This window comes from Chrysemys picta, chromosome 7 (genome assembly GCF_011386835.1).
Source record: "Chrysemys picta bellii isolate R12L10 chromosome 7, ASM1138683v2, whole genome shotgun sequence".
In the NCBI taxonomy this organism is placed as follows: Eukaryota; Metazoa; Chordata; order Testudines; family Emydidae; genus Chrysemys; species Chrysemys picta.
Genome location: NC_088797.1, coordinates 98248895 through 98275913, shown reverse-complemented (window position 1 = coordinate 98275913; position 27019 = coordinate 98248895). Strand labels below are relative to the sequence as shown.

The 27019-nt window shown below is 39.0% G+C and overlaps 1 protein-coding gene across 1 annotated transcript in view; it reads right to left on the bottom strand.

The window, feature by feature from the left end:
- Positions 1–27019, bottom strand: part of CC2D2B (coiled-coil and C2 domain containing 2B) — an 88306-nt gene that overhangs the window by 53527 nt on the left and 7760 nt on the right. The window contains exons 4-16 of the mRNA XM_065553625.1: positions 24372–24451; positions 24023–24100; positions 21749–21841; positions 18440–18626; positions 15945–16081; positions 15690–15815; positions 13157–13366; positions 11166–11263; positions 8937–9077; positions 7165–7300; positions 6704–6825; positions 5991–6168; positions 4102–4252 (exon numbers count right to left, since the gene is read on the bottom strand). Coding sequence (XP_065409697.1) covers positions 4102–4252; positions 5991–6168; positions 6704–6825; positions 7165–7300; positions 8937–9077; positions 11166–11263; positions 13157–13366; positions 15690–15815; positions 15945–16081; positions 18440–18626; positions 21749–21841; positions 24023–24100; positions 24372–24451 — 1737 coding nt within the window. The remainder of the gene's footprint in view (positions 1–4101; positions 4253–5990; positions 6169–6703; positions 6826–7164; positions 7301–8936; positions 9078–11165; positions 11264–13156; positions 13367–15689; positions 15816–15944; positions 16082–18439; positions 18627–21748; positions 21842–24022; positions 24101–24371; positions 24452–27019) is intronic.

The following is a 27019-nucleotide window of genomic DNA, read 5'->3' as shown; positions in this document are numbered from 1 at the left end:
CCAAAATGTGACTCTAACGCCCACTAGCTTGCAGCACACTAACTGTCTGTGTGGACCCTGCTACTTGTGCACCAAAAGTTTTGTAGGACACTCTGATTTACTGCAAACATCAGTATATCAAAGCGATTATGGAACTTTTAGTGCCTGGTAGCAGGTCCACACTATCAGTTAGGGTGTGGCAAGCTAGTGAGCTCTAGATTCATCTCCTGGTTTTCCATCAACTAAGTATCCGTGTAGATAAGCTCTCAGAGACTGAAGCTAGTTCCGGAACTGTCTCTTCCCCACATGTGAGATGGGAGTGCTAGGTTTTTCTTTTACTGCTCCAGAGACCACCTCAGAAGCTGCCTCATTTTGCTGCTGCTTCAAGGAGAGCCCCTGGCTTCACAGGTGAGTTTCCCTCCTCAATTAGAAAAATTGAGCAGGCTATTTTTTCCTGTCACAGCTCCAGAAATCACTTCAGCTGCTGCTTCACTGCACTGAAATAGTGGACGTTTCTCTCTCTGTGAACAGAAAAACCAAAATATACTTAAAGCCCATGTAAGAAAGACATAGTTGAGATGGATCTTATTTTCTCTCTTTCCCTAGAGAGGCAAATGATGTCCAGATGCAACCTTGTAAGAAGAGGTTACTCATTTTGTGTAGTAACTGTGGTTCTTCAAGATGTGTCTCCCCATGGGTTCTCCACTTCAGGTGCCCACGCACCTCTTGAGTCCTTGATCAGAGATTTTCTGTTAGCATTGTTCATTGGCCCATGCGTGCGTCTTATGCATCCTCATGCAACACACTGATGCTATATAGGGCTGCATGGATGAACCACCATGGAAAAAGAGCTGTCTGCGTGAAGACAGCACTGCCTTGTAGGATTGGTTTTGAGTAGCTAGTCATTGAGGTACACGAAGACTAGAATTGCTTTTCATCAGAGGTAAGCAGCCACTATTGCCAGGACCTTTGAAAATACCCTTGGGGCCAAAGAAAAGCTGGATGGAAGAATTCACTATTGAAAATGATTCCGGCCTATAGTAAAACATAGGTATTTAATGTGTGATGGGTGTAACACTATATCAAAATAGGCATCCTGTAGGTCAAGGGTCAAAAACAAAATTTACTTCCTCTAGTGAAGGAATTATAGTTGCCAGAGTCACCATCTTGAACTTTGGAGGCTTTAAAAATTTGTTTAGTAGTTTTAGATCCAAAATTGTTCTCTATCCTCCTTTGGCACAAGGAAATACTTTGAGTAACACCCTTTCCCTTTGTGAGGAGGTGAGACTAGCTCTATTGCTCCTAGCTGAAGGAGAGAGTCCACTTCTTGTTTCAATAAAAGCTCGTGAGAGAGGTCCCTGAAGAGGGACAGGGAAAGGCGTGAAAGGGAGGGAGGGACATAAAGTGGATGGTATAGCTTGATGTTATAACCTCTATGAGGCTGTAATGGCATTAGCACCTGCCTCTTGCGAGTGCCCCTTTCTGGCCGATATATGCCTGCAATCACTCTGTTTTGAATGGGGCGGCACCCTCCTCTTGCGGGAACCCCCTTCTGGTCAGATGTGAGCCTGCTTTTTCCTGTTCTTACGATGGGGTGGCACCTGACTCTCGCGAGTGCCCCCACCCCTGGCCGATGGTTCTTTTGGCCGGTCTTCAGTGACTCAGCAGACCAGTATCGCCTCTTCCAGGGTATATAGTCTATAATTCTTGCTCACGGCCCTGGTATAGGGAGATAGCACCAAGGCTTCCTTCCCGGAGGCACTGCCTTCTTTAACAGCCCAACAAGGGCCCATCTTGGTAGCCTAGGTTGGTGTCTTTTTGGCAGCCCTCGCCTGGGCTCAGTCTTCAACCAGACCAGCAGGGCCCCTCACGGTACCCTCACCTGGTCTGGCTAGGTTCTGGACTCAGTCCCCTGGGCTCAGCCTGCTTGCATTGACCTGTCCCCAGTCCAGCTGCTCTTCCAGCCAGCCAGGCACCCAGTCGTCCCTCTTCAAGCTCCAGGCAACAACTGACTGCTCTGCCTCTGCTGCTTCCTTTTACATGGCACTTCTGGCCCCTGATTGGTTGCTCCAGCAGCCCCTCTGGTTGGCTGCTTCCTCTGCATTCACTCTAGGCTGCCAGGAGGACTTCTCTGTTCTTTTCTGGGGCGGGGTGAGGAAGGGCTATGAGGCCTCCAGCAGGGGGCCTCAGGACCTAGTCCAGCCCATCATACACCTCCCCGGTCAGACAGGATTGGGGCAGTGGTTCTTCCCTCAGTCCTTTTCTGCCCCCGCTTCAGTCAGGGCATATTCTTTTCCTTGCCCCTGTCAGTCAGGGTCTTTTCTCCCAGGTCTCTCTTACCCATAGAGCATTCAAGAGCCCTTTCAGTACACCTTTGCTTCTGGCTCTCCTTTGCCTCTGCCTCTGACACTGGTTTTGTTGTGCTACTGCCTTTGCCTGTGGCTCTCTTTCGGCCTCTGCCTCTGGCTTTACACAATAAAACACTTAAAATCTTGCCTGTTGTTTCCGTGGCTGCCTCAGCCTCAGTTGTTTTACTGCCTCTTCACGGCCCTTGTGGATCAGGGTCGGTCTGAAGATCCTCACCCCAATACCATAACATAATAGAGTTCCTACCCGACTCTCGCAAGCACCCCCTCTCTGGCCAATACGTGCCTATCACTCAGTTTTGAATGGGGCAGAGGACTGTCCAACTCCAGCCTCCCTATGTAATAGTGCTGGTGATCTAGTGAATCGCTACTGATAAGCAGCTCTGGGATATGTAGAAGCACCATGTACAGAAATAGAAAAGACTAACTGGAAGTCATCTTCATCCTCCTCAGTATCCTCTAACTGGGAGACACCAATGAAAAAGGGTTGAGAGTCCCGTGGAACTGGAAAACAATGGTAATCTGGAGATCAGTGTCTCAGTACCCAGAGGCATTTGGTACACATGAGCAATGGGAACTCTGGTTCATCCGTCACAAACAAGTCCTTAATTCTTGTGGTACTAAGTAGGGGCTTGGTACCAACTTGGTAGCCGAAGAAGGCTGTACCACTGACTGAGAATATACCGACACTGTGGTTTGCCTGGTACCAAGGGTGCTGAGTGGGTAGGTACTGATGGTGGGGCTGTGCCAGAAGGTAACTGTCTGGAGGGCTTATTCATGACCACCTTGTCCCTCGTAGACAGTACCAGGACCCTATCAGAGATGTGTTTCTCCAGGACTTTCCAGCCCCGCTAGTACAGGAGGAGTCTTTTGCCTCTATGGTACTGAGCCGAAAGGTTGAGGCTTCCAAGACTGTGGATCTAGCTGAGGACTGGGGCCATATCAGGAGAATAAGACTCTCCAAAGGGAGGGAAAGGAAACAAATAAATCTTCTCACTACTTATATCTAACTAACTAACTATAAACTATCTACTAACAATTAACTACACTAAGCTAATCCTAAACAACCAACCATAAGAAACTACACGAGATAGACGAGGCATGCTCAAGGCAGACATACTAAGGCTCCGCCTCAGGCTAAGATGGTTGATTAGGAACTTAGAATGGTTCACCGGGCAGCCCTATTTCACCTCGGTGAATGGCACAAGGATTCATAGAATGCATGTGCAGGTTGAACAGATGCTGCTAACAGAAAATCTCTGATCAAGGACTCGAGAGATGCATGTGCACCTGAAGTGAAGCAATCATAGAGACACTACTCAAAGAAGTCAAACTTCTTATGTGTTTCTCTCAGTGAGGTATTAATCGAACTGGATAAGCAGAGAAGGAAGTCCGAACAGCAGGAAAATCCTGGATGGTGAATGGTCATCATTTTGCCAATGAGGAGGAACTACCAAGTGTCTGTGTCATCGCAGAGTGAGCTACAGGAAGGGCATTTCAAAGGAAGGTCTCAGTGTTAGAGTAATGCAAAGTGCTTTCACTCTGACATAGCTCTGAAAAATACTAAATACTACCACAGGTTTGGTGTAAGAGGTCAGGAGGAAGGAGGCCAAACACTACTCCCTGAGGAGACTATCAATTCTTCTTCAAGCATCAGTCAAAGAATTTAGATTTAAGACCTCGGTCTCGCAGTGCACTATTCTGCCAACAAACCACTAAGCCAGGCTCAAATCTTTTTCACATATAAGTAACTTACTGCTTCCCACTTCTCCATTTGTGGGTTTAACTTGCTGGTCACAGCTAAATTCTGCCTGTTCCAATACACCTTTGCTTTGCAGTACAGTATTGTCAGGAATAGGTAAATATATTTTGGCCAAAATATTTGTCCTTTTAGATGATTCACAAATCTAAAAATAAAACAATTTGTGCTGTAGTTAAGATGATGTGTCAAAAAAGAACAAATTCCAGCAAAGAGATTCTGAAAGAAGCTGGGGGGAGGGGGAAGAAACCCCCAGAAGGAGGATTAATATAATTTTAGACAGACAGAATATGTACTTGTAATGGAAAAGTGGTTCTGTTTGCACAATCTTTCTTAACTACTTATATGGTCCTAATTTCCATAGTATCTGAGCACCTCAGTCTTTAAAAAAAATTCTCTTAACATCTCATGAGGTACCATTATACCCATTTGTAAGAACTCAGGCACAGAGAGACTAAGTGTCTCGTGCCTAAAGTCACACTAAGTCTATGGCAATAGAGCGAACTGAACCTGAATCTCACAAATCCCTAGCATCCTAACCACTGGGCCAATGTGCCTGTCAAACAATAGCCTGTTTGTATAGGTATACATATATTCAGTGATGAGCTGCCAAAATATTAACAACGGTTCCCTCGTCTTCACCCCACGAGGGGGTTGTGCCCCTCCCTCTCCCCCCGTGACAACCGGTTCTAAAAGGGCTTCTAAATTTAACATCCGGTTCCTGCGAACCGGTGGGAACCAGCTCCAGCTCACCACTGCATATATTCTGCAATTGTAACTTGTGCAGCTGTTTTTGAAAATTTGGTTCAGTATTTTGTATGCTAATTTTATAAAGATAAACTATAACATGACAGAAAACACAAACATTAAGGGGCCAATCCAATTTCCATTACAGTCATAGATTTTTAATGCCAGAAAGGACCATTAGATCATTTAGTCCCCTCTCCTGTATAACACATGCCATATGAATTCATATAGCTACCTCTGCATTGATCCAATAACTTGTGTTTGACTAAAGCATATGCTCCAGAAAGGCATCCAGTCTTGATATGAAGACATCAAGACATGGAATATCTCCCAATTCCCTTGATAATTTGTTCCAATGGTTAATCAATATCTGTTAAAAATGTGTGGCTTATATCTATTTTGAATTTCCATTTGGCTTCAGCTTCCAGCTATTGGTTCTTGTCATGCCTTTCTCAGCTTAGATTAGAGTTCTTCAGTATACAGTATTTTCTCCCTGTGAAGGTACTTAGACATGAGCTCTTCAAGAATCTCTCTGTAAGGCATTTTTTCCAGCCCTAAAATCATTTTTGTGGCTCTTTTCTGAACCGTTTCCAATTTTTCAACATTCTTTCAAAAAAGTAGACACCAGAACTGGATGCAATATTCCAGGATAAGTCTCACTAATGCAGTATACAGAGGTAAAATCATCTCGTTCCTCCTACTCACTACTCCTCTGTTTATATCACCAAGAATCATATTAGCCCTTTCTGAAACCTGTCAGTTAGCCAGTTCTGAACCCATTTAACATGAGCCTTATTGATATTGCGGAATGCTCTCAGACTTTTGCAAAGCATTATACATCTACACTGCTACTTTTAATCAATCAAAGTTGCAATCTCATCAAAAAATATTAGGTTTGTTTGACAAGACCTATTTCCCATAAAACTATGACTGACATTAATTATATTCCCATCCTTTAATTCTTTAGTGACTGAATCCTGCTATCAGCTTTGCCATTATTTTGCCTAGGACTGGTATCAGGCTAACTGACTTATAGCTACCCATCAATATGAGTCTTCCCCTGGATTTTAATGCAAGCTGGGGATCAGACCTAAAACATTGCACAGAAATGAAGTACAAAAGTAATTACGTTACTATACCTCCAATCGAAGAGATTCAGGCCAATTTAATAACTGAATACTAAAAATTTGCTGAAACATTACTCTAAAATCCAGCTGTAGGGGAGCTACTGAAGTGCAAGAGACTTGTTTTTCATTGTAAAATATTTTAATAAAATACTGTTGCCTCTGAACTTTGGCTCTTCTCTTCTGTTCATACCTATAAATTACCAAATAGAATACAGATGTAATTAATTCTAGATAATCAAACTCAGAGTAACAAACTGGTGACTAAGTGCAACAGTTACCGTAGCATCACAAAAACACAAAAGCTTAGCATATTGGTTAATTTAAAGGGAATACAAATCATGCACGTTTGCTATCAAAGATTAATATTGAGTACATAATAAAGAGATATTTAGCCTACATTTATGAAAAGACCCATGCCTCTGCTCAACTTCACACACTGTGAGCAGTCCCATTGACTTCACATTGCATAAGATTAAGCATGTGCATAATTCCTTGAAGGATGATGGTATTAATATGTTAAATTTTATTTTAATATAAGATTTACTTTTTTTTAAAAAACAATCGAACATCTAAATTTTTAATTTAAATGAATTATTTTGAAGCTATTTACTTTCAAATGATAATACACTAATTTCTAAGGATATGTGAAATTAAAACATACATATCATCATTATTCTACCTTAGCAGAGAAATAAATATGTTGCAATTTACTAATTACAACTTACATGGGACACTTGGACACTGCTGTTATTTCTGCAGTCAAAGTGAGATGTGGTATGAAAAAGGATTCCTTTATCTCTGAAAGTTGTGTTGAACTCACCAATGGAGGAGCTGAATCCAAACATCCCTAGAAATCAGTATCAGTATTTTAACTTTTTGTAACATACCTTTTTTAGCACAAGCATTAATTTCCTGCATTCAAACTGGTTATCATAAAATATCTATAAAATACAATTAAGATCCTTTGGCCCCTTTGAAAACCTCCACCTAAATTTTCACTGGACCTGGGACATTAACAGCATCACCATGATTTCCACAATTCTAAAGCAGTTGCTTTCTCTAGCAAATCAAGGAGCACTACACTGCTGTCATAAAAGTGAGTGACAAAACTCTCATTAGCTACAATGTGAGAAGGATCAGGCACTCAGTATTTATTATTTTAAAACCTGTCTCATAATTTAAGTACCTTCTGTTTTCCCCAGGTCTGTGAAATATTGTCAGGGTTATCAATATTATCTTCTCCCTCCAGCCATCTGTCTTTTTCAGCATCTTGTGCTAATCCTGCCTTATATTCATATTCATTATTTTTCTTTGTCAGCCTTCTTCAAACATGGATACAAAACATTTAAATATTATAATTAGAAAAATGTAGCTATAGTTGTTAGATCACACACTATAATCTTCCAATGTAGAACAAATACTTCAAAGTGTTACCTCACAATACACCAGAGTTTGAAACTCGTGGAAGATATCAACAGGATTATAAATTAAAAACAGCCACTTTTTGTAATTATTTGCTTTAGTTAGAATGTTTGGGGAAGGGAGATGTCTACATCAAGGGCAAAACCCATGCTTTTTGTTTCGTTTATCTCTTTTCAAGATACTGATGCTCAATACTTGTATTTGAACTTCTTAAAATCAATTTTCATTACCATAAAATAATTATAGAATTACAAAATTTACAATAGGAAATTTATAAGGACTGATAGAGAATAATCAATCAAAATTTCAGGCAATACCTTAACTAACCACAACCCTAATTTATAAGAGAGCTAGGAAAATATGGATTTAACAACAACACTATAAGTACACTACAGTCACCAAATAAATGTCCTTTTCCAAAACTGTATTCCATATAAACCTGGTTATGAAACACATGCAGTTTTGATTGACTGCAGCTTTCTAAATATACTAATAGAAAGTCCATTTCAATTAATGAAATGTCAGAACACAGAAAATACGGTATTAGTTGCACTAGATAAGGGCATCTAGAGTGAAGGGCCACCAAACACAACAGCAGTACAATCAGACTGTGTGGGTATTCCCACCTAGGGAACCGGAACTTAGGGTTAGAGTCCTCCCCTCAAACCCAAGAAATCTGGATTCTAACTAAATAGGTCCCACTCTCTCCAATGCACGCAACCCTCTCTAAGGTGAGAGACCATCTGCTCCGAATGCCTATCAACTTCACTATGAGAATCATTTTTGAATTTGACCCAATGAAAGCAGGAAAAGACACCTCCCCCCATCCCCCGGAAGTCCTAAAACACAATCACTGGACAGTGACAACTGATATCTGTCCTCCACAGGCGTCCTACCCCTTTATATGCCAGATTTGGCTCAGAACAGAATATCATGGAGGCCCTTGATGAATTTGGAGGCCTTTGTGCTGTACAAATGACAGCATGAGAACTAGCCTAATATCAAACCAACACAGGAAAGTCAATAGGCTCCAACACAGCTATCTGCAACAGCTATTCCAGCCTAAGAACTGGAATGGTGTATATAGCACCTCTAATGGTGTTTGAGATATTGCATCCAGCTACATTTTTATAAAGTATCTTTGAAAAATTGTATTGAGAATTTACAGTTCCTAATTTTACATCTTGACTGGGAGGAGACTCTCCTCTTATATCTGGAACAGATCAGACCAGCACCCAGAAAGCAGAGAGAGTCTCAGTTGACTGAATAGCTTTTTCCACTACCCAACTGCTCTTCTAGTTCAAAAATTTGGTACTTAATATCTAAACTTTTCCTTTCTTTTCATTATCACCAATGTTAATACTTATAAGTATATATTTTTGAAAAATTATTGTATTCTTACAGTATACAAAATATACTCTCTCTAATATGTGCTACAGAGGTAGGTTATCTTAAATTGGCAATTTCAATATAACTCCTTTACACAGAGTTAAAGACATTTCAAAGACACTCTGAAAGGATATCATATCAACTTACTTTTGAAACTGTAATTTTACAGGTGTACTTGTATATTCTTGCTGTCTACGTACAGATTTTATTTGTTTCCAGACTTTTAACATACTATGTATTAAAGAAATATCTTTTTGCTGTTCTAGGTCATACAATTTCTTGGTATCTCTGCAATAAAAATATATAACAAAAAGATAATCTAATTCTCTGATAACAAAAATCAGAGACTCTATAATTATACTGCCAAACGTCAAGTTTTAAATAGAACACTTATATTTAAAATACTTTATTTCACAGGCACAGATTTAGTTTATTAAAATCTGCATATTCATTTTCCATCGATTCTTTCCACATACACTAGTAGATTTTTTTCAGATACAGCACACAGCAATGTGAATTTGGTCCTTTGCCTGCATTAAGTGGGAAAGGGAAGAAAAATATGCAAGAACAGTATGCAGGTTTCTGGAATACAAAAAGATTTACTGTACAAATATGGAAAAAAAAAAGTCTGGCATGGTGACTAATTAATATGGGAATAAAATGAGAAACCATATCTTATTCTCTACATTTGTTCCTTAAAATTCTGTCAGTGACCCATAATTACTGAGGTGAGGACTGAACAAAGGTAACCTGAGATTCTGGTTTGTAGATATTCAGGCAGAAATTTGTTAAGCTGTCAGACTTCCCTGCTTAGTATCTTGGGTGTTACATAGGAGATTAAAAGAATAAGATTGCTTTGTCGTGGTATTACTTTCTGCCTAATAGCCTCTGTATAAATATCAACTATTTTTGTTTAGAGATGGCCTCAAACCAAAACTCTAGAACCAAATGGCCCATAAATTCTGGGGAGGTTCTGATATGGATCCAAGTACTTTGCAGGTTGGGCCCATACTTCTTTCTACTTCTCATGATTTGGTGGGGCACGTAAGCCTCTTTTCACTACACAAACTATAGAAAAAATATCTAAAAAGAAACTAAATTCCTGTATTATTAGATGCAAACAATAAAGACTCCTCTGGAGTCTTGTTACTTAGACTGGAGCCCAGACTCTAGGACCCTATAAGGTGGGAGGATCCCAGAGCTCAGGCTAGAGCCTGAGCCCAAACACCTATGAGCCTGAATCAGCTGGCACAGGCCAGCTGCGGGTGTCTAATTGCAGTGTAGACATACCCAAGTTGGTATACAGCCCTGGGCCTGCTCTAAGAGTAGGAGAATTGTAGAATTCCACCAAGAGAAGTGAAGTACCAGGCCTGGCACCTCTGTGGGTACACTTAGACAGCCCAGAGAAGCATCACAGGTACAGTTAAGCCTTGAACAGTGACACCTGTTGCCCTTACCCATGCAAGTAGTTCCACAGACTTCAATAGGATTACTTGCATAAGGAAAGAGAATATCTAATATATAAATAGAATTTCTGTGGCATGATATAGCTAAATATATTGTTAAATATATCAAACAACTCTGTTATATCCAATTTCCACATTCACCGTAACAAAAAATTTATATTATAATTTGCATATCATACAACTTTCTTGTTTCCAGTAAGTGAACACTTTCCAGTTACTTGAAAGAGGCTGTTCTACAGCACAACGTCATTCCAAAGACAAGCCATCTGGTGCTTTATGGTCTGTGTTTGAAATGTACTGTTTGTCTAAAATATAAGATTCTTGAAGTAAGGACTGTGTATTTCTCTAGGCTTTGTACAGTGCTGAGCATGCTGTTATCACCAAATAATAAAAAAATATTAAATATACTATGCCATGAGACTTTCACCACTATAACTGCTACTGTGCATCAGCTCCTGCAGAAAAGTCACATAATGTAGTTTTAATTCTGTCTCTCTGTGGGAAAAGAAGTTAAATTGGTCATGATAGATGCTGGGAATGGGAATAATGGAAAATACTGGAAATGTAGACGTGTCAAGTTAAGGTCAGGAACTGTATGAAGAATTTTATTTTTTTTTCAATTTAAAATTAAACCAAATATAAGCAACTCCAAAATCTATTTCAGCAGCCTTTTATCATTAATATTTAAAAACAAATCCAGAAGCTTATGTACAGTTCTCATAAAAAATGTAGTAGTTGTATGTTTAGAAAATAGTGCAGTATTACAATAGTTATGCATTATAAAAATGGATGTTTATTAAGGAATTCTAAGGAGTAGATTGAATAGAGATATAAGTTGTCAAAAGAAAACTCAGAACTGACAGTTGCATAGTGTAGTTGTAATATGCTTGGTTCTTTTCAATTACATTACCTTATTTGCCATTGGTAGTCATCTAAAGTTTTCCTGCACAGTTGGCTTGCTTCCAAACTACTTTCTATTATTTTGGCAGCATTTATTAATGCTTCAAGCTGTAATAAAAATCCCATACATTGTTTTGAAAAAGTTAAAAACTTTTCTGCTGATTAGTGATAAGTTCCTACTGCATTCGGCAAAACTAATAAAAATATTAATGTATTATGCTGATGAAATACCAAACATAATCATACCTGAAAGGTACAAATAAATCCATTACAGATGAAATGGCAGCTTTACCTTTACTTTTTCTGATTTTTGTACTGTTAATTCAGACCCTTTTGATCAGTTTTTGTATTCGATTTTCAGTGCTACAGAAAACTATAAAATGTAGATTATTTATCAGAAAACCCAAAATGTCATATTCAGGTCTTTCTCAAAGATGTGTATTTTGGCAACTTTGTTTTAAAAAAAATATTAAAGGGAGATCAAAAGGTTTAGGAGTAGTAAACACCATTCTTATCCTGGTATGATTGAGAAGCAACTACATGAGTGGAAATTTGAATTTCTAGCACTTTGAAGGTTTTCCACATGAGTGTAGTATGGTTACAGCCTGGTACTTTTGTTAGTAAAGGTAAAGGGCCAGATTGTCAGTCCCTTAGCCACAATGTTGAGCAGTATAGTTCTACGGAAGTCAATATTAAGGGGCTCACAATCTGGCTCTAAGTAAACAACATCAAATATGCATCTGAATCAGAGGATATTTACTTAGAGAGACTTGACTTTCTAGCATATTGGGAGACTGAACCTTTGCAACCAAATTAAGAGGTATTTTTTCATCATCTTGATCAGTGAACATTTTCATACAAGGCTTCTATTAATAGTAATTAAATATTAACCGCATTAATAAATCCTTGTGAGTCAAACAGAGAATATACCCCTATTTTTCTTAAATGAACTTTTAGGGCAAAGATCTATATTATCTTTTCTTATTTAATTATGAAATGTTCAGTGTCACATAAGCCAATAACCCAACACATCTGAATTAGTTTGAAAAAATGTTTTATAGTGCAAAGATTTAGTTTCACCAGCTGGCAAAATGAGCTGCTAACTACAGGTATAGCCACATTGGGGAGTGTCTCAATTATTCCCATGAACACAAAAATGTTGCCAGCCAATTATGCATGTCTTCCCTAGACTGTAACTCTCCCCTCTCTTCTCTTATCCCTCCCAGCCTTTACCCCTTAGCCTGCCCTGTCACCACATCGTACCTCACCCTTCTAATTCTTCCCTTCTCTTTTGTACTGCTTGGGTGCCAGCAAGGGGAGAACTGAGAGCACAGAAGAGACAATCTTCCAGCTCTCAAGCTCTACATCACAGTGGTCCCCAGTGACTGGGAAAAGCAATTGCAGGAAGAATCCTGGTCAGCCCCTGTATCCCTGGGCCAGAGTACATTCCATGCAGATATAATCTGAGAATTTAAGGGCCAGCCTCCAATGAAACTCTACTGAGCATATACACACAGTAATTTACAGAGACTTATACATTTGGCTAAATTTAGGTGGATTGTCACAGGGACAGCAAAAGGCACCTTTCTGAATCCAGGGCGACCGCTACCCTGCTCCAAAGTTGGGGCATGCTAGTTTCTCATTGAAACAGTTATAAGAACATTTTAACATTAGAAAAAATATTTTTCACTAGTTTTGTTCTCAGAAATGGTTGATCCATTTTTCTGAAATTTTATCCCTACCCCCACAAAAAAAATTGACCTGAGGTAGACACCCAGCATAGAATATTTTAGCTCAAAGAGTTTACATTTGGCAAAGTTCTAAGGAACTGAAAACAGGGTCTTATCATGGAAAATTTTAGGCAAATTTAAGAATAGCCTTTGCTGACAGCTCCACCTACAATTCATACGTACATATACATACACATTTCCATCCCCTCCTGAACTGTGCATCTTTTAATTTTGAAACTGTCCACATTAAAAACATGAAGCATTTTCTTACCTTTTCAGATAGCAAGAGAGCTATATTATGCTGTTGTCTGTTCTGAAAGCATTCATAAAGTTGGAGCAACCTAGCAGCCAACACATGTTCTTGGCTGAAAAGAGGATGGTGGCTGAACAATAAACTTGATATATTGAGATCTAGCTGATAAAGTTCTCTTTGACCCCCTGATTTAGTTATGATGCAGCTTTCCAATTCAGGTTGCATTGCCTGTTTTAAAATAAAATAAAATAATGTCTTTATTTCACATATCTTTATAAATACCACGTTGAAAGGCAGTGTTACTTACCAGTAACTGTATCTGTAAGAGTTTTCTTCTTTCAAAATCCAAAACTCTCGTTTCAAAATACAGAGTGATTTCAGTCTGTGGTACTCAACAAAATGGTAGTAACCTTAAACTGCAGTACTTTCTGACTAAAGCCAGCCTCAGACAAACAACAGATTCCCCCTTATACAGACAATAAATGTGAAAGGAGACAATCATGTACTGATGTAATAATAGAATTTGCACTAATATGACACTATCCCTCAAGTATCAAAGCACTTTATAAAAAATGGGTAAGCAATTCACTGATCCCATTTTTTTTAAAAAGGTGGAGCTACAGGGCAGTTAAGTGACTTGTTCAAGATCACATAGTAAGTCAGTGACAGAGCCAGGAATAAAACTTAGTTCTATGTTCTGTATCCATGATAATATGCTAAAACCAATTATCCTAAAATTAAGCACCTTATAATCTGCCAACTGTGCTATTTGAGCCAGATGATTTACAAGCCCTGAATATATTTATAGGCAGTGCCTCAGCCGAAGAAGCAGGAAGTTCCATAGTGCTATTCACTTCACCTACCAAAAGCCCAACTAATTGGACTTTATGCCAGTGAAGTACACAGAGGTTATGGGGCAAAATTTAAATCTCCTTTGTACCAGCAGGTCAGGCTACACTGCAGCAACTCTACAGCTATCAGTCTAGTTTATGAGTTGGAATAACTCCTGCCCCTCTCCTTGCAGTAACTGAGTGGTATTTTAGGACCACTGGATCTGCATAATCGTAGTCAGTAGCCCACAACATGGGCCATGCCCAGCACCACCTTCTATGCCATCCTTTTTGGGCTGTTGAAGAGCCCACTCCCAATCCCCCACTCAAAGATGTTCAAAGATTTCCCTGAATGGCTGCTCTACTCGATAACCTGCTCCACCCACCACTCAAAGTATAACAGATAGCAAGATCTACAGTCCCAAAGAGGAACACAGAACTTTTTGTTAGCAAGTATCAGAACCATGCTTAAAGCAGCTAAGTAAATTCTACTGACTCATTGTGGCGAGATATGAAGTGGGCATGACCATGTGGTCAGAAACAATGAGCGGCAAAGATAGGGATGTCTTGCAAGGAACTCTAGAAACAGTCAGGCTTGGGGAGAAAGCTTAAAATGAGGTTTATGTTCTGTTATTTGTGTTACCAAAAAGCCAAATCCAAGAAAAAGGGTAAATCTGACCTAATACAAAGTATTTACACTTTATCTGATGCTGGATGGGAATGCCACAGGCTCAAAGAGGCCAAATGTGTGCCTTAACTAGAGTGGCAGGTCGGTTTTGTGTGCTTGGATTAAATTACTCTTAAAAGAATTGGATTTATAAATATTCAAGAAAAAATGGAAGATATTAAAATACATTCATTTCAGACTAAACTATATACTCTTATGGGTTGCATTAAGCCTCACTGAAATTGATTAGTGTAACAACCATCTTTCATTCAGGTTAAGTATAAAAAACAATTGAGCTACTTTATGCAACCAGATAGCTGAAACAATAGAAGTATCACCCAAAATATGGATACATAACAAGGCTTGAGTAACCATGTGACCCAAGAGGTTTCCCTGGCGACTGATAAAGCAAATGCAAGGGCTAAGGCATTAACTGGTGGAACTGTATATGCCTGTGTGTGAGAGAGAAGCAGCAGCAGCAACACCAGAGAAGCTGAGAAAGAAGGCAGCTGAAAGCTGAGGACATTGCCACGCAAGAACTGGTAGTGTGTGAGCTCGAGGAAAAGCTGAGAGAGCACTTTCAGGCTATGTGTTAGCTGGAAAGGGGCTTGGAAGAGTGAGCAAAGAAACTACTACCTCCTGCTGCTTGATTCCATCTGTGTTCAAGGAAACAGGTCTTTATATACATATTTGGTAAATAAATAGGATTGCATCGAAGAAATACCTCACTCTATCATTAACTTCTCCTCTTAATGGAAACAACCTGCTACAACCAGATTTTGGCTACCTGCTCAGGTCAAAAGGTAACAATGCAGTAGAATCCTCAGTGCACAGACTTCTCCGATTTTTTCAATTAAGTGATGAACAGTCTGTGCAATATCAAATGGTTCCATATAAACAATATTATCACCCCTTCCCGACCCATTCTTGGTACTGACACTCCACGAAAGGGACTTTGAATACTGCCTAATGAAATATTTTGCCATGTATTTGTTACATTGTCTAGATAAAGTCCCCTGAATAACTATAGCTGTAAAAAGTAGTAATAGCTGACCTTCTTGTATATTGTCTTTAATCCTGGACCAGTCTTAAGAGGAAAACTTTTTCTGAAGTTTCGTGATTGTTTGATTGGAGAAGGTAATGAAATTATTTCCCCACTTTCTTCAAACCAGTTTTTGCCCTTGTTAGAAATATTTCAGAAGTTCAATATATGTATGACATGTTAAAAAATTCTATACATTTAATTTACTGATTTTATTTTACATTTTACTTACAACATTTTTAGCTTTTAATAGAACAATATATTTACCCCTTCTTGCTTCAGAAGACGATTTTCCATTTTATTATAACTTCTCCTACAAATTTCTGGTTTTCTTGGAATATACAATCCTTCATCTTCTAGGATGCGTGGCATCATGCCTTTTGGTAGTTTAAAGCTGTGAACCACTTGAGAACAACAATTACTGCATGTAAATTTTCAGCTAAAAGTGATGCAAATAAAATGTAAAACTAAAATTTAAAAAAACAAGTATTTGTACTGGTCTAATTATTTTTACTTGCAAGCATAAAGCGAAAGAGTGATCAAAAGGATTGTTCTTGATGCTACTGTAAGTAATATTCCATAACTATTTCTAACACAAGAACATAAGTCATATAAGTAATGCTGATAAAATCAGACTGTTCCCAATCCTGTCAGCTTTCTTACTGCTGGAAAAGAAGGCTACCAAGGAGTCAGGTGGCACAGTGACTGAACAACCCTCTCAACCTAAGGGGTGACTCCTTCAGGTGAGGGTTAAGAAAGATTTGGCAGTGCGGTGTGAGGAAGTGTACTGCTGTTGTTACCTGTGCTGAACCACATCTATGAATTAATATTACTACTATTACTACTAATATATAAATACTTTGCATTTATATAGCACATTTCATATGAGCATATAAAAAATACACAAGGATGAGCATTATTATCCTTATTTTACAGATGAGGAAACTGAGGCATAGACAAGTTTAGTGACTAGCCCAAGACCACAAAGGTTCTGAACTGATGTCAGTGGAAGTTTTTCTACTGATGTTGATAGGCTTTGGATGATGAGTTGGTGGCAGTATTAGGAGTAGATGCTTGGATGCTTTTGGAGGAGGAGATGGCCCATATACAGGATGTTCCAGAATCAGGGTATCCCTCCAACCTAAATCTGACCTAAAATATGAGGATCTGGTTTTGAACACCTAATTTATTCCAATTATCTCCTAACATCACCTCCCAGGCTTCTAAGTGGAACAACATAAAAATACAAGAACATAGTAACCAATGACTCTCAAAACTGGAAACTGGAATCAGAACAACTAGAAAGTTGTTACAACTGTTCCAGGTGGGAACACTTAGAGCTTTCATTGACTTACATTAAAATTGCCTTATTTCCTCTGTACTGTAGTTCCCTCGTTAAATCAGCTGCAAGATGACCATAACCCTATTCTTGACAGAGCACACACCTCACAGTTCCTCACTATGTCCACGACTACTCTCCTCCTCTAGCAAGTAAAGATTAATTGGTTATCTAGGCCCTAATTGAGATCAGAGATTTATTAAAAGAAACCTTTATCATTAAAAAGAACAAGGAGTACTTGTGGCACCTTAGAGACTAATGAATTTATTTGAGCATAAGCTTTCGTGGGCATGCATCCGATGAAGTGGGTTTTAGCCCACGAAAGCTTATGCTCAAATAAATTCGTTAGTCTCTAAGGTGCCACATTCTTTTTGCTGATACAGACTAACACAGCTACCACTCTAAAATCTTTATCATCATCTGGCTCTGTTTATTATTCTTAAATTCTATACAGTCTTGGACATATCAGTACGCCGTCTCCCTCTGGAGTTAATGGAAGCTTTGTTATTGACTTCATAGGGAGCAAGGTTAGGCTCCTTAATTTTATTGTACTCTATACTTCCAATAAAAATATTTTTTTTAAAAAATCAAATTAAGATTTCCCCCCTACATTTCTTTTATCTGCGATTCATTTTTTTAACGGCTTGACAGCCCTAAAAAAAATCCCTCAAAGTTAAAAAAAATTCTCATTATTAAATATATGTAGTTTAGATTAGTAAATTTAGTAATTTAGATTAGTATTGTATAATTTGTAACATTTTGGGGACTGGTTTTTTAACTCTTATTTGTCTTTAAAATACCTAAAATATGACACATTTGGTACTGTATAAATAATAATTACTTTTTTTTCTGGCAAGAACACCGATTTAACGTTTTAGCTGATCACTACAATTTCCTAAAATTCTCCCCATCTTCTTCTAGTCCATTTTGTCAACTGCTATGGTGGCAATTTCTGTCCAGCCATGAGATATGTACTGAAGCTGCAGTTAAGTTAAGGCAATAGATAAGTTGGTATGGGTTAATGTAGATAAAAAGGTATGTGGCTAGTGGCAGATGGTTAAGATGATTAGATTATATGAGCTGAGAGATAAGACGGTAGATGGTTGCAATTAAGCATCTGAATCACATACCCTCCTTTATTTGCACAATTTATGAAATAATTACACATTTTTGTCATGTAATTTTTGCTTTTTGTAAAATTTATCTTAGTTCAAATGCCAGAGCTACTAGACTAGAGCACAGATACAGATCTATCTGCATTTGTATCTGCAGACTGGATTCAATATTGGGTCTGAAAGTTTACTTTATTCTTTATCTTCACTTAATTCACCCTGAGAACTGCACATGCCATAATGCTAACAATACTAATGCCATTCATCATACACTTAATAATTTTCCTAATTTTATATGAAAGGCACAATACCTGGAGAACTGCTTGGCACAAAAAGATGTTCCCATTGCTTGTTAATCTGCAGTTCATTGCATTCATATTCAGCAGCTTTCACTTCAAGCACATCTGGCAATAAAACTTCTTCCACACTGTCAAGCAGAGGACTACTTTCATCATTCAAGACATCAAGATCTCGATGACTGTCATGTATTAATTTCTGCTGTTCATCAAGAAAATCAGTTCCATATACACACAAATTAACAGAATTATGTGATATATATGATAAATATCCACATTAGCATAAAAGGATTGCTCGATAAATTAATCTAAATGGACACAGTAATCCTCAGGAAAAGCAAATTTTCTGTTTTGTTTCCATTGCCTATCTATATTATTTCTATAATGCATATCACTATAGTATCTAAGTGCTGAACAATGAAATAGCCTTCAAACCTAGTTGTACCTTCCATGATAGAAGAGACAGAAAATCCCTGAACTTTGAGTGACATAACTCAGAGTAACCCATCATCCAGAATTCTTTTTTTTTCTTATCTCCAAAAGAGCAAAACATTTTGCACAGAAAGTTAAAAAAAAAAAAAAAAAAAAAAAAAAGCTGGCTCTCTGATTAGGAGAAAATGAGCTTCCTTCATATCCTAGAGAAACCAGAATAAAATATAGACCTGTAATACTTGAAAGTTTATATATTTTACTATTTTGTGTGACATTTTTTTTTATTTCAGAAAGGAAACAGATTCAAACTAATGTATGACCATTTTATTCTGAAAAACAAACAACATTTATTATTTAACTACAGTAGCATCTACTGTGCATTAGGTCTTTCCAAACATTCATGAAACACATTCTGTGTTCTAAGAAGCTCACAGTCTAAGAAATCTAAGTTCAATGGGGCTATTCTCGTTTCTAATTTAACCACAAGTGACAGTTTGGGGAATCTATGTACAGCTTATGAATTCTGTTTGAAATTGGTAACTTTCTATATGTATGTATGTATGATAGACTGCAAACTGCACTTTTTTGGAGGGGGGAGGGAGCTCATCTGCTTTCTCTGCTGTCTTTGCTGGACTGAAATTCCAAGAAGTAGTGACATAGGGCCAACAATGGAGGGTCGTTACACTTTTATGGTCCTTTATATACATGTATACCCCTTGGACAAGGAACTGGCTACCACCCTGGACAAACCAGTTTTTCAAGTTTGAATTTGGTATGAGGGTAGAGGGAGATAACTAAGCAATGGATCACTGGTGGGAGACTGAATACCTGATGAGACTGATCAGCGTACTACAAAGGAGGTTATAAAAGAAAGGGTCTCTCACCAGCCATTTTGGAGAAAGAGGGAAAAAAGACCAGAAGTAGGCTGCGGGAATGAGAGGGACTCCATGTTCTGAAAGAGAAGCCATGTGCAAGAGGGAAGGAGGAGAGGAAGGATGGATGGATGCTAGACTCCTTAAAAAACTCTGACCTGACCCCAAAGAATGCTCAAATGTGGTGAGGAAACTGAAGCAGAGAAATGTGTACAGGATTTTTATTATTCTATCCAGATCCCTCCATTTCTTGTACTATCTAAAGTAAAGAGTAATTTTGTTAGAAACCTTTGCAAAGCCTGGTGGTTATGTGCTTCAACTATCACATATCCATAGAGAGGTAAATGTACCCACAAAGTACCCACAAGGTTGGAGCTCTGCTTAAGCAACTGGTGTCTTGGAGGAGTCAGCACTGGTCCTTGAGGCTTACAGCAGCTGAACCATGAGGTCCCACTTCCATGAAGGTGTAACAAAGTCTCTTCCCATAAGTGTGCCAAAGAGGCTAAAGAAAGATACAGTGCTGGAGTCTACTCAAACCCAGGGAAGCTTAAAGCACATGGGTCTAGCACAGGGGTGGGCAAACTTTTTGGGCCGAGGGCCACATCTGGGTGGAGAAATTGTATGCAGAGCTGGGGCAGGGGGTTGGGGTGCAGGAGGGGTGCGAGGTGCAGGCAGGGGGCTTAGGGCAGGGAGTTGGGGGGCAGGGTGCAGGAGGGGTTAGGGCTCCGGCACGGCACCGCTTACCTAAAGCGGCTCCGGGGAGGCAGCAACACGCACCAGGGCCAAGGCAGGCTCCATGCATGCCTGCCCTGTCCCCGGCCCCACGCCACTCCAGGAAGCACTGCGGCCCCTGGGGAAGGGAGGGGCGGAGGGCTCCGAATGCGCTGCCCTTGCCGTGCCTCCAGAACCTCCAGCGGTTCCCAGCCAATGGGAACTGTGGGAGGCGGTGCCTGGAGGGAAGGGCAACACACGGAGTCCTCTGCTCCCCTGCCTGGGGGCCGCAGGGAAGTGGTACCAGCTGCTTCTGCAGAGCGGTGCGGGGCCCGCGGAGCCACGGGGGACAATCCCGCAGGCCGGATCCAAAGCCCTGAGGGGCTGGATTCGGCCCGTGGGCCATAGTTTCCCCACCCTGGTCTAGCATTTGGAGATTCAAATGCAGCAGTCTGGTGAATGTCTAACATGGGAAGCTTCACCAGGGCTGTGGCAACATAAAAAGTATTTGCAGTATTGGGGGCTTAGTTTATTTTAAACTCTACACACTACACACACAAAAGATATTGAGCTCTAGTTGTAGAAGAAGATAGACTACTGATGGATTTATCTTACTATTATTTTGTTCTGCCTTACTAATAGTTTACTATGATGTCACTTTAAATCTCCAATGTTTTTATAATCCTATGATGCATAGTTGTTTATCCTTTATACAATCCAAATGTTGCATATTATTTAATAATACCAGTGATGTGCATTATAATTTATACAAAAAGTAAGACAAGGTCCCTATCTTGATAAGCTTATAACCAAGTGTTGAAGAGTAAAGACATGATCAACAATGTTTTAGGAGAATTAATGAAACAAAACAAGAGAGGACACAGTTCTCGGAAGGGCATTTTGATTGTGTTTTATTTTATAGGCATAAATTATGGGTAGCAAATATTTGAGTTGTAAAGTGAACCTTTTTTTTCTTTTATATAAATAACTCTCTTGTGCTCAGGAGCAAGACTGGCAATAGAAGCACTTTAACAGCGATCAATGATTGAAAGCCAGCTAACTGAAACAAGTTTTGAGGCAGGATTCATAGGAGAGGAAGTTTTTTGGGGAGACATGAAAGGAGGCACAGAATTACCTGGGGAAAGAGAAAATGTGCCTAGATACTACAGTGATGGGTGCTTTACAATAGTTGATAGATGCTTGAAGGAGAGTGGCATTAGTTAAATTAAGAATACACAAGGACGATTAGATAAATATGAGATTTTTTAAAGGAATTTAGATGACTTTCATGAAGAAAAAAATACTATACCTGGTATGTATTTTTGTCCAAATCTTTTAATTCTGAGCCTTCTTCACCAGTCATAATAAAAAATGTAAAGCCGTCATCCGATAAGATTTCTGTCTAAGGATGAAAAACAAACAAACAAAGCCCAAGCAAAAACACTAATCTTCAGCAATCATTATTATGTAGCAATGTAAAAATCTTGTAATTAACCAGAAAAAAAACTTTTTCAGATTTAGAAGTCTAAAATTGTTTTGATTTTCAGTAACTTATCAGAGATGGCCACAAGAAGAAGTTACTTACCTTGTGCAGTAATGATCGTTCTTTGAGATGTGTGTCCCTATGGCCTTGGCTATACTTACTCGGTAGTTCGGCGGCGAGCGATCGAACTTCTGGGTTCGACTTATCGCATCTAGTCTGGACGCGATAAGTCGAACCCGGAAGTGCTCGCCGTCGACTGCGGTACTCCAGCTCGGCGAGAGGGGTACCGCGGAGTCGACGGGGGAGCCTGCCTGCCGAGTGTGGACCAAGGTAAGTTCGAACTAAGGTACTTCGAACTTCAGCTACGTTATTCACGTAGCTGAAGTTCCGTACCTTAGTTCGAATTAGGGGGTTAGTGTAGACCTGGCCTATGGGTGCTTCATTCTAGGTATATCTGCGTTGCTGCACTGCTGATTGGAGAACTTTTGTAGCAGTGTCCATTCAGCCCATGCATGCGCTGCCCTCTACCTCATGCTCTGCCAAAGGCAAATCCTCCTCAGTTCCTTCTCTACTGAAGAGTTATTGCCAAGAACTCTGAGGCAGAGGGGAGGTGTGTGGGTCGTGGAGCACACATAGGGACGCACATCTCAAAGAACCATTGTTACTGCACAAGGTGAATAACTTCTTCTTCTTCAAGTAGTGTCTCTATGGGTGCTCCACTGTGGGTGAGTCCCAAGCAGGACCTCCCACTGAAGGATGGGGCTTCAGAGTCGAGTCTGTCATAGATGACAGAACTGTGGTGCCGACTCAGGCATCTGCAGGAGAGTCCCCCAATATGGCATAAGTGTGTGCAGATGCTCAGGTAGCGGCTTTGCAGATTTCTGATATAGGGATACCCCGGGCAAAGGCAACAGACAAGAGACTGATCTCATAGAGTGTACTGTGGATGGGGGTGCTAAACTGTGAATCTGGTAACAGAGTTTGATATAGTTCAAGACCCATTTGGAGAGTCTTTGAGCTGAAATCGCTGGACCTTTCAACCTATCCGCAATGGAGAGGAAGAGTATTGGAGATTTTCTAAAAACTCTTCTCCTGCCAAATAGGCTAAGGCTCTCCTAACGTTGGGCATATGGAGCATGGTTTCCCTATCCTTCTGATGAGGCTTGGGATAAAAGGTTGGAAGGTGAATCAGTTGGTTCACATGAAATGCAGAGGTCACCTTGGGAGTGAACTTCGGATGTGGTCTAAGCGTGACTTTGTGAGGGAAGAACACTGTGAAGGAGGGATTCGCCAGAGCCGCTATCTCCCCTATCCTTCTTGCCGAGGTGATGGCAATCAGGAATGTTGAGAGACATTGATACCATTATACACACACAAACTGACCAAAAATAATTCCATCAACAATTATCAAAATTTACAGATAGACAAAGTAAGAAAAATGCTGCTTGAGAACTTATGAGTTTGACTTAAGGGTATTTACTTTGTAAGTTTTGACATATGATATTGAAAATTTGTGTTTTAACAGTTATAAAGCTTTGATTTTTTGAATGTCAACACCTACTGTAATTAAATAATTATTGCTCACCCCCTGTTGTCTGACCCCCATAATTTCCTGCAATTGTGAAAATGTAAGTCAATAAAAATGGGGCAAATGCTTAAAAATAAACGCTATTATCTATCAAATTTATAAAAAATAAAATAAAATAAAATTCTGCCAAGTCTGGCCATTATGCACAACATTCTGCACCTCTCTTGTGCAGGATCAAACCTTATGAATCACAAAAAAGTCAGAAAATGCAAATGCAGCATTCAGGTTATATAGTTAAGCTCATAAAAATTCAAAAATTCAACAGTTAACATTTCAACAGTAATGTTAATTTGGCTGCAATGGATATCTGGAATATTTATATATACATTCAATAACAAACAGCAATATATTAACCAACAAATTAGTAACAAAATGTGAGTAGATGCATGTCATGATCATAGTTAAAGATACTATTGGAAATTTAACTCATGCATTTTTTGCACTGAACTGAATATAATGTATATAGCTTACTTATTTTGTTTACTATTTGCAATATTTGTAAAATGTATTACCTCAGTCCTCACTTCAAGGTTTTTCTGGTATATTTTAGTATCAGAGAGGCTTTTGTCTGTGGACTTTTCTTGTTCAACCTAAAACAAGAGGTATAGTATTACACTTATTTTCTACAGAAACAACCAACACAACCATTGTTCTGAAAAGCACGCAGAAAGTCAAAAACTTAATTCACTTACAACTTTTACAGATCTTATACTTGACTTTTGGAGGTATTCCAAACAGTGTGGCACAACAGAAAAGTTTTCTAAATTGACTGAACTTTCAGCCTTTCACACACACAAAAAAGGTAGCTTCTTGCATGTTTCACTTGAACAATAAATTACAAGTACAAGAAAAATAAGTTACCTTGTATGTTTTCAGTTTCTCTCTTACTCTACCTCGTAATGCTTCAGTTACACTCCTTCTTTTTTCTACATCAGCCACATCTAGTGTAAAGCCAGCATAGCACAACATTTTTAACACACCTTCTTGTGGTACTAAATGCTATTTTTTTAAGTTATATTCTTCTGCAGTGCATAGCCCTTTTACTATTATTTATTTATAATGAATAGAATGGTCTTCTTATGAAAAGTATTAGATAGAAAAACAAACTAAAATAGTGTTCATCAGGTAGTTTTATAGATGTAAACAGAATCACCAAGATACAACTAGAATCTTGTAACATGTACAATTTGTAGGAATATTTATTTATTTATTTATTTTTAAATCCCAGGTGTCTGAAAAACACAGATGTCCAGGATCCAATTTTCAAACTGGCTTCTAAAGTTACATACAAAAATTTTCAGAAAGGAGAACCCTGACTACTAGCTACCATATTAATGCATACTCATGCTGATTCGAGGCATAACTACAGGAACAAAAGCAAATATGTGGCCCCTTGAGCCCAATTTGAAAATTTGATGTCTGTTAACTTTACCATTTTATACTGAATATACAAACAAACATTCATCCAAACCTCCCTTATCTTTCCCCCATGCATTCAAATAAGAAGGATCAAATAATTTAAACTCAGCAGCTGTTTCCTGGCTTAGCTGCCTCCCATGCTCAGTGCATGGATTTGCACTGACTGCTGTGAACAAGGCCACTCTTTCTCTCTCTGGGCTCCATGAAAACCAGCCTGCTCAGCAGGACTTTAGTATATAATTCTTTGTGATCACAATTCCAATCATCACATTCATGGAAACATGATCTAGGGGAGAAGATGACAACTGAAGTGCTGGGTAGTTGGTGGAAGGTAACAGATTAAGGGGCAAACGGAGGGGGAAAACATCCTACCTTTATTAAAGTGAATACTTCCCTAATGTGAAGTATTCTCTCAGAAGTGGCCAAGTACTGATCTAAGATTACTGTAAATCAGAAGTAACTCCACCTGTTTTCATGGTTAACTCATGCTTTTCAGTGGACTAACCAACTTCAGAATCTGGACCTCTAGATTTAAAATCTGGAGCCATATATGCATAGCATACCATTTTCAAATAGGCAATACTTCGATATAGCAAAACTAACCTTTTTCAAACCTAACAAAGGCCCTACTCCTCCGAGAGGTGACAATTATTTACATAGTTGTAAGTTTTGAAATTCAGCTTTTTTGACACCGACTTGTCAAACAAAATGTGGTTAATATTGTTAATGGGACAAGCGTATTTTTTATCCTTGCCAACATCAAACAATTAGAGAAACTGGGATCAAACTTTCTAAAGAAATTCAACTTTGGAAAGAAAAGTTTCATCTTAAATGTGATTTTTTTTAAAAGTTGTATGTGAACACAAAAGGGTTAATTTCTAATAAAATATAATTGTTTTAATAATTTGGCCTGGAGTCTGAGACAGACTCTCAGATTTATTTTATTAATCAAAATAAATATGTAATAAAAGTAAATAATTGAAACCATTTTGTAGCATTCACTATTTGAATGCTATGCTAATTTTAAAAATGTAGCCCCACCTTAATTTTGAATTAAATTTAAGTCAGTTGTGGAGGGGAGGCTGTATCTCTTATTATGAAAATATTTGCAATGTATTTCACATTTTGTTAAAAATCTCACTCATAAGAATGGCCATACTGGGTCAGACCAAAGGTCCTTCTAGCCCAGTATCCTGTCTTCCAACAGTGGCCAATGCCAGGTGCCCCAGAGGGAATGAACAGAACAGGTAATCATCAAGTGATCAAACATCAAACTCAACATTTTGCAATCACCTTCATTAATTGTTAGTTTGACAACCCTGAAAATATAGAAAAGTATGTATTCACAAAGGGCCCAATTGTTATACCCTTACTCATGGTGAATAATACCTTCCAGGGGTTCTCAAATTTCATTGCACTGCAACACCCATCTAACAACAAAATTACTACACGGAGGTGGAGCCCAAGCCCCACTGCTCCGGGTGGGAGGAGAGGGACCCGGAGCCTTAGCCCCACTGCCCCAGGTGAAAGTGGAGCTTCAGCTTCAACTCTGGGTCCCAGCAAGACTAATGCTGGCCCTGGCAACCCCATTAAAATTGGGTCGTGACCAGTGTACACTCTAATTTTTCCCACACATGTACGGAATGAATTGGAGGTGATACATAACAAAATTCAACTAGGAGTCCTTGCGGCACTTTAGAGACTAACAAATTTATTTGGGCGTAAGCTTTTGTGGGCTAAAACCCACTTCCATCAGATGCATGGAGTGGAACATACAGTAGGGAGGTATAAATACACAGCATATGAAAAGATGGGAGTTGCCTTGCCAAGTGGGGGTCAGTGCTAATGAGCCAATTCAATTTAAGTTGGAAGTAGGCAATTCTCAACAGTTGACAAGAAGGAGCGCAAATCACTTTTGTAGTGTTAATGAGGCCAATGTAAACAAGGTGGCGCATTTGAAACAGTTGACAAGGTATGAGTATTTAGCAGGGGAAATTCGTTTTTGTAAAAAACAATGAGGAGTACTTGTGGCACCTTAGAGACTAACTCATCTACTCCCAGTCTCTATTCAGGCCTAATTTGATGGTGTC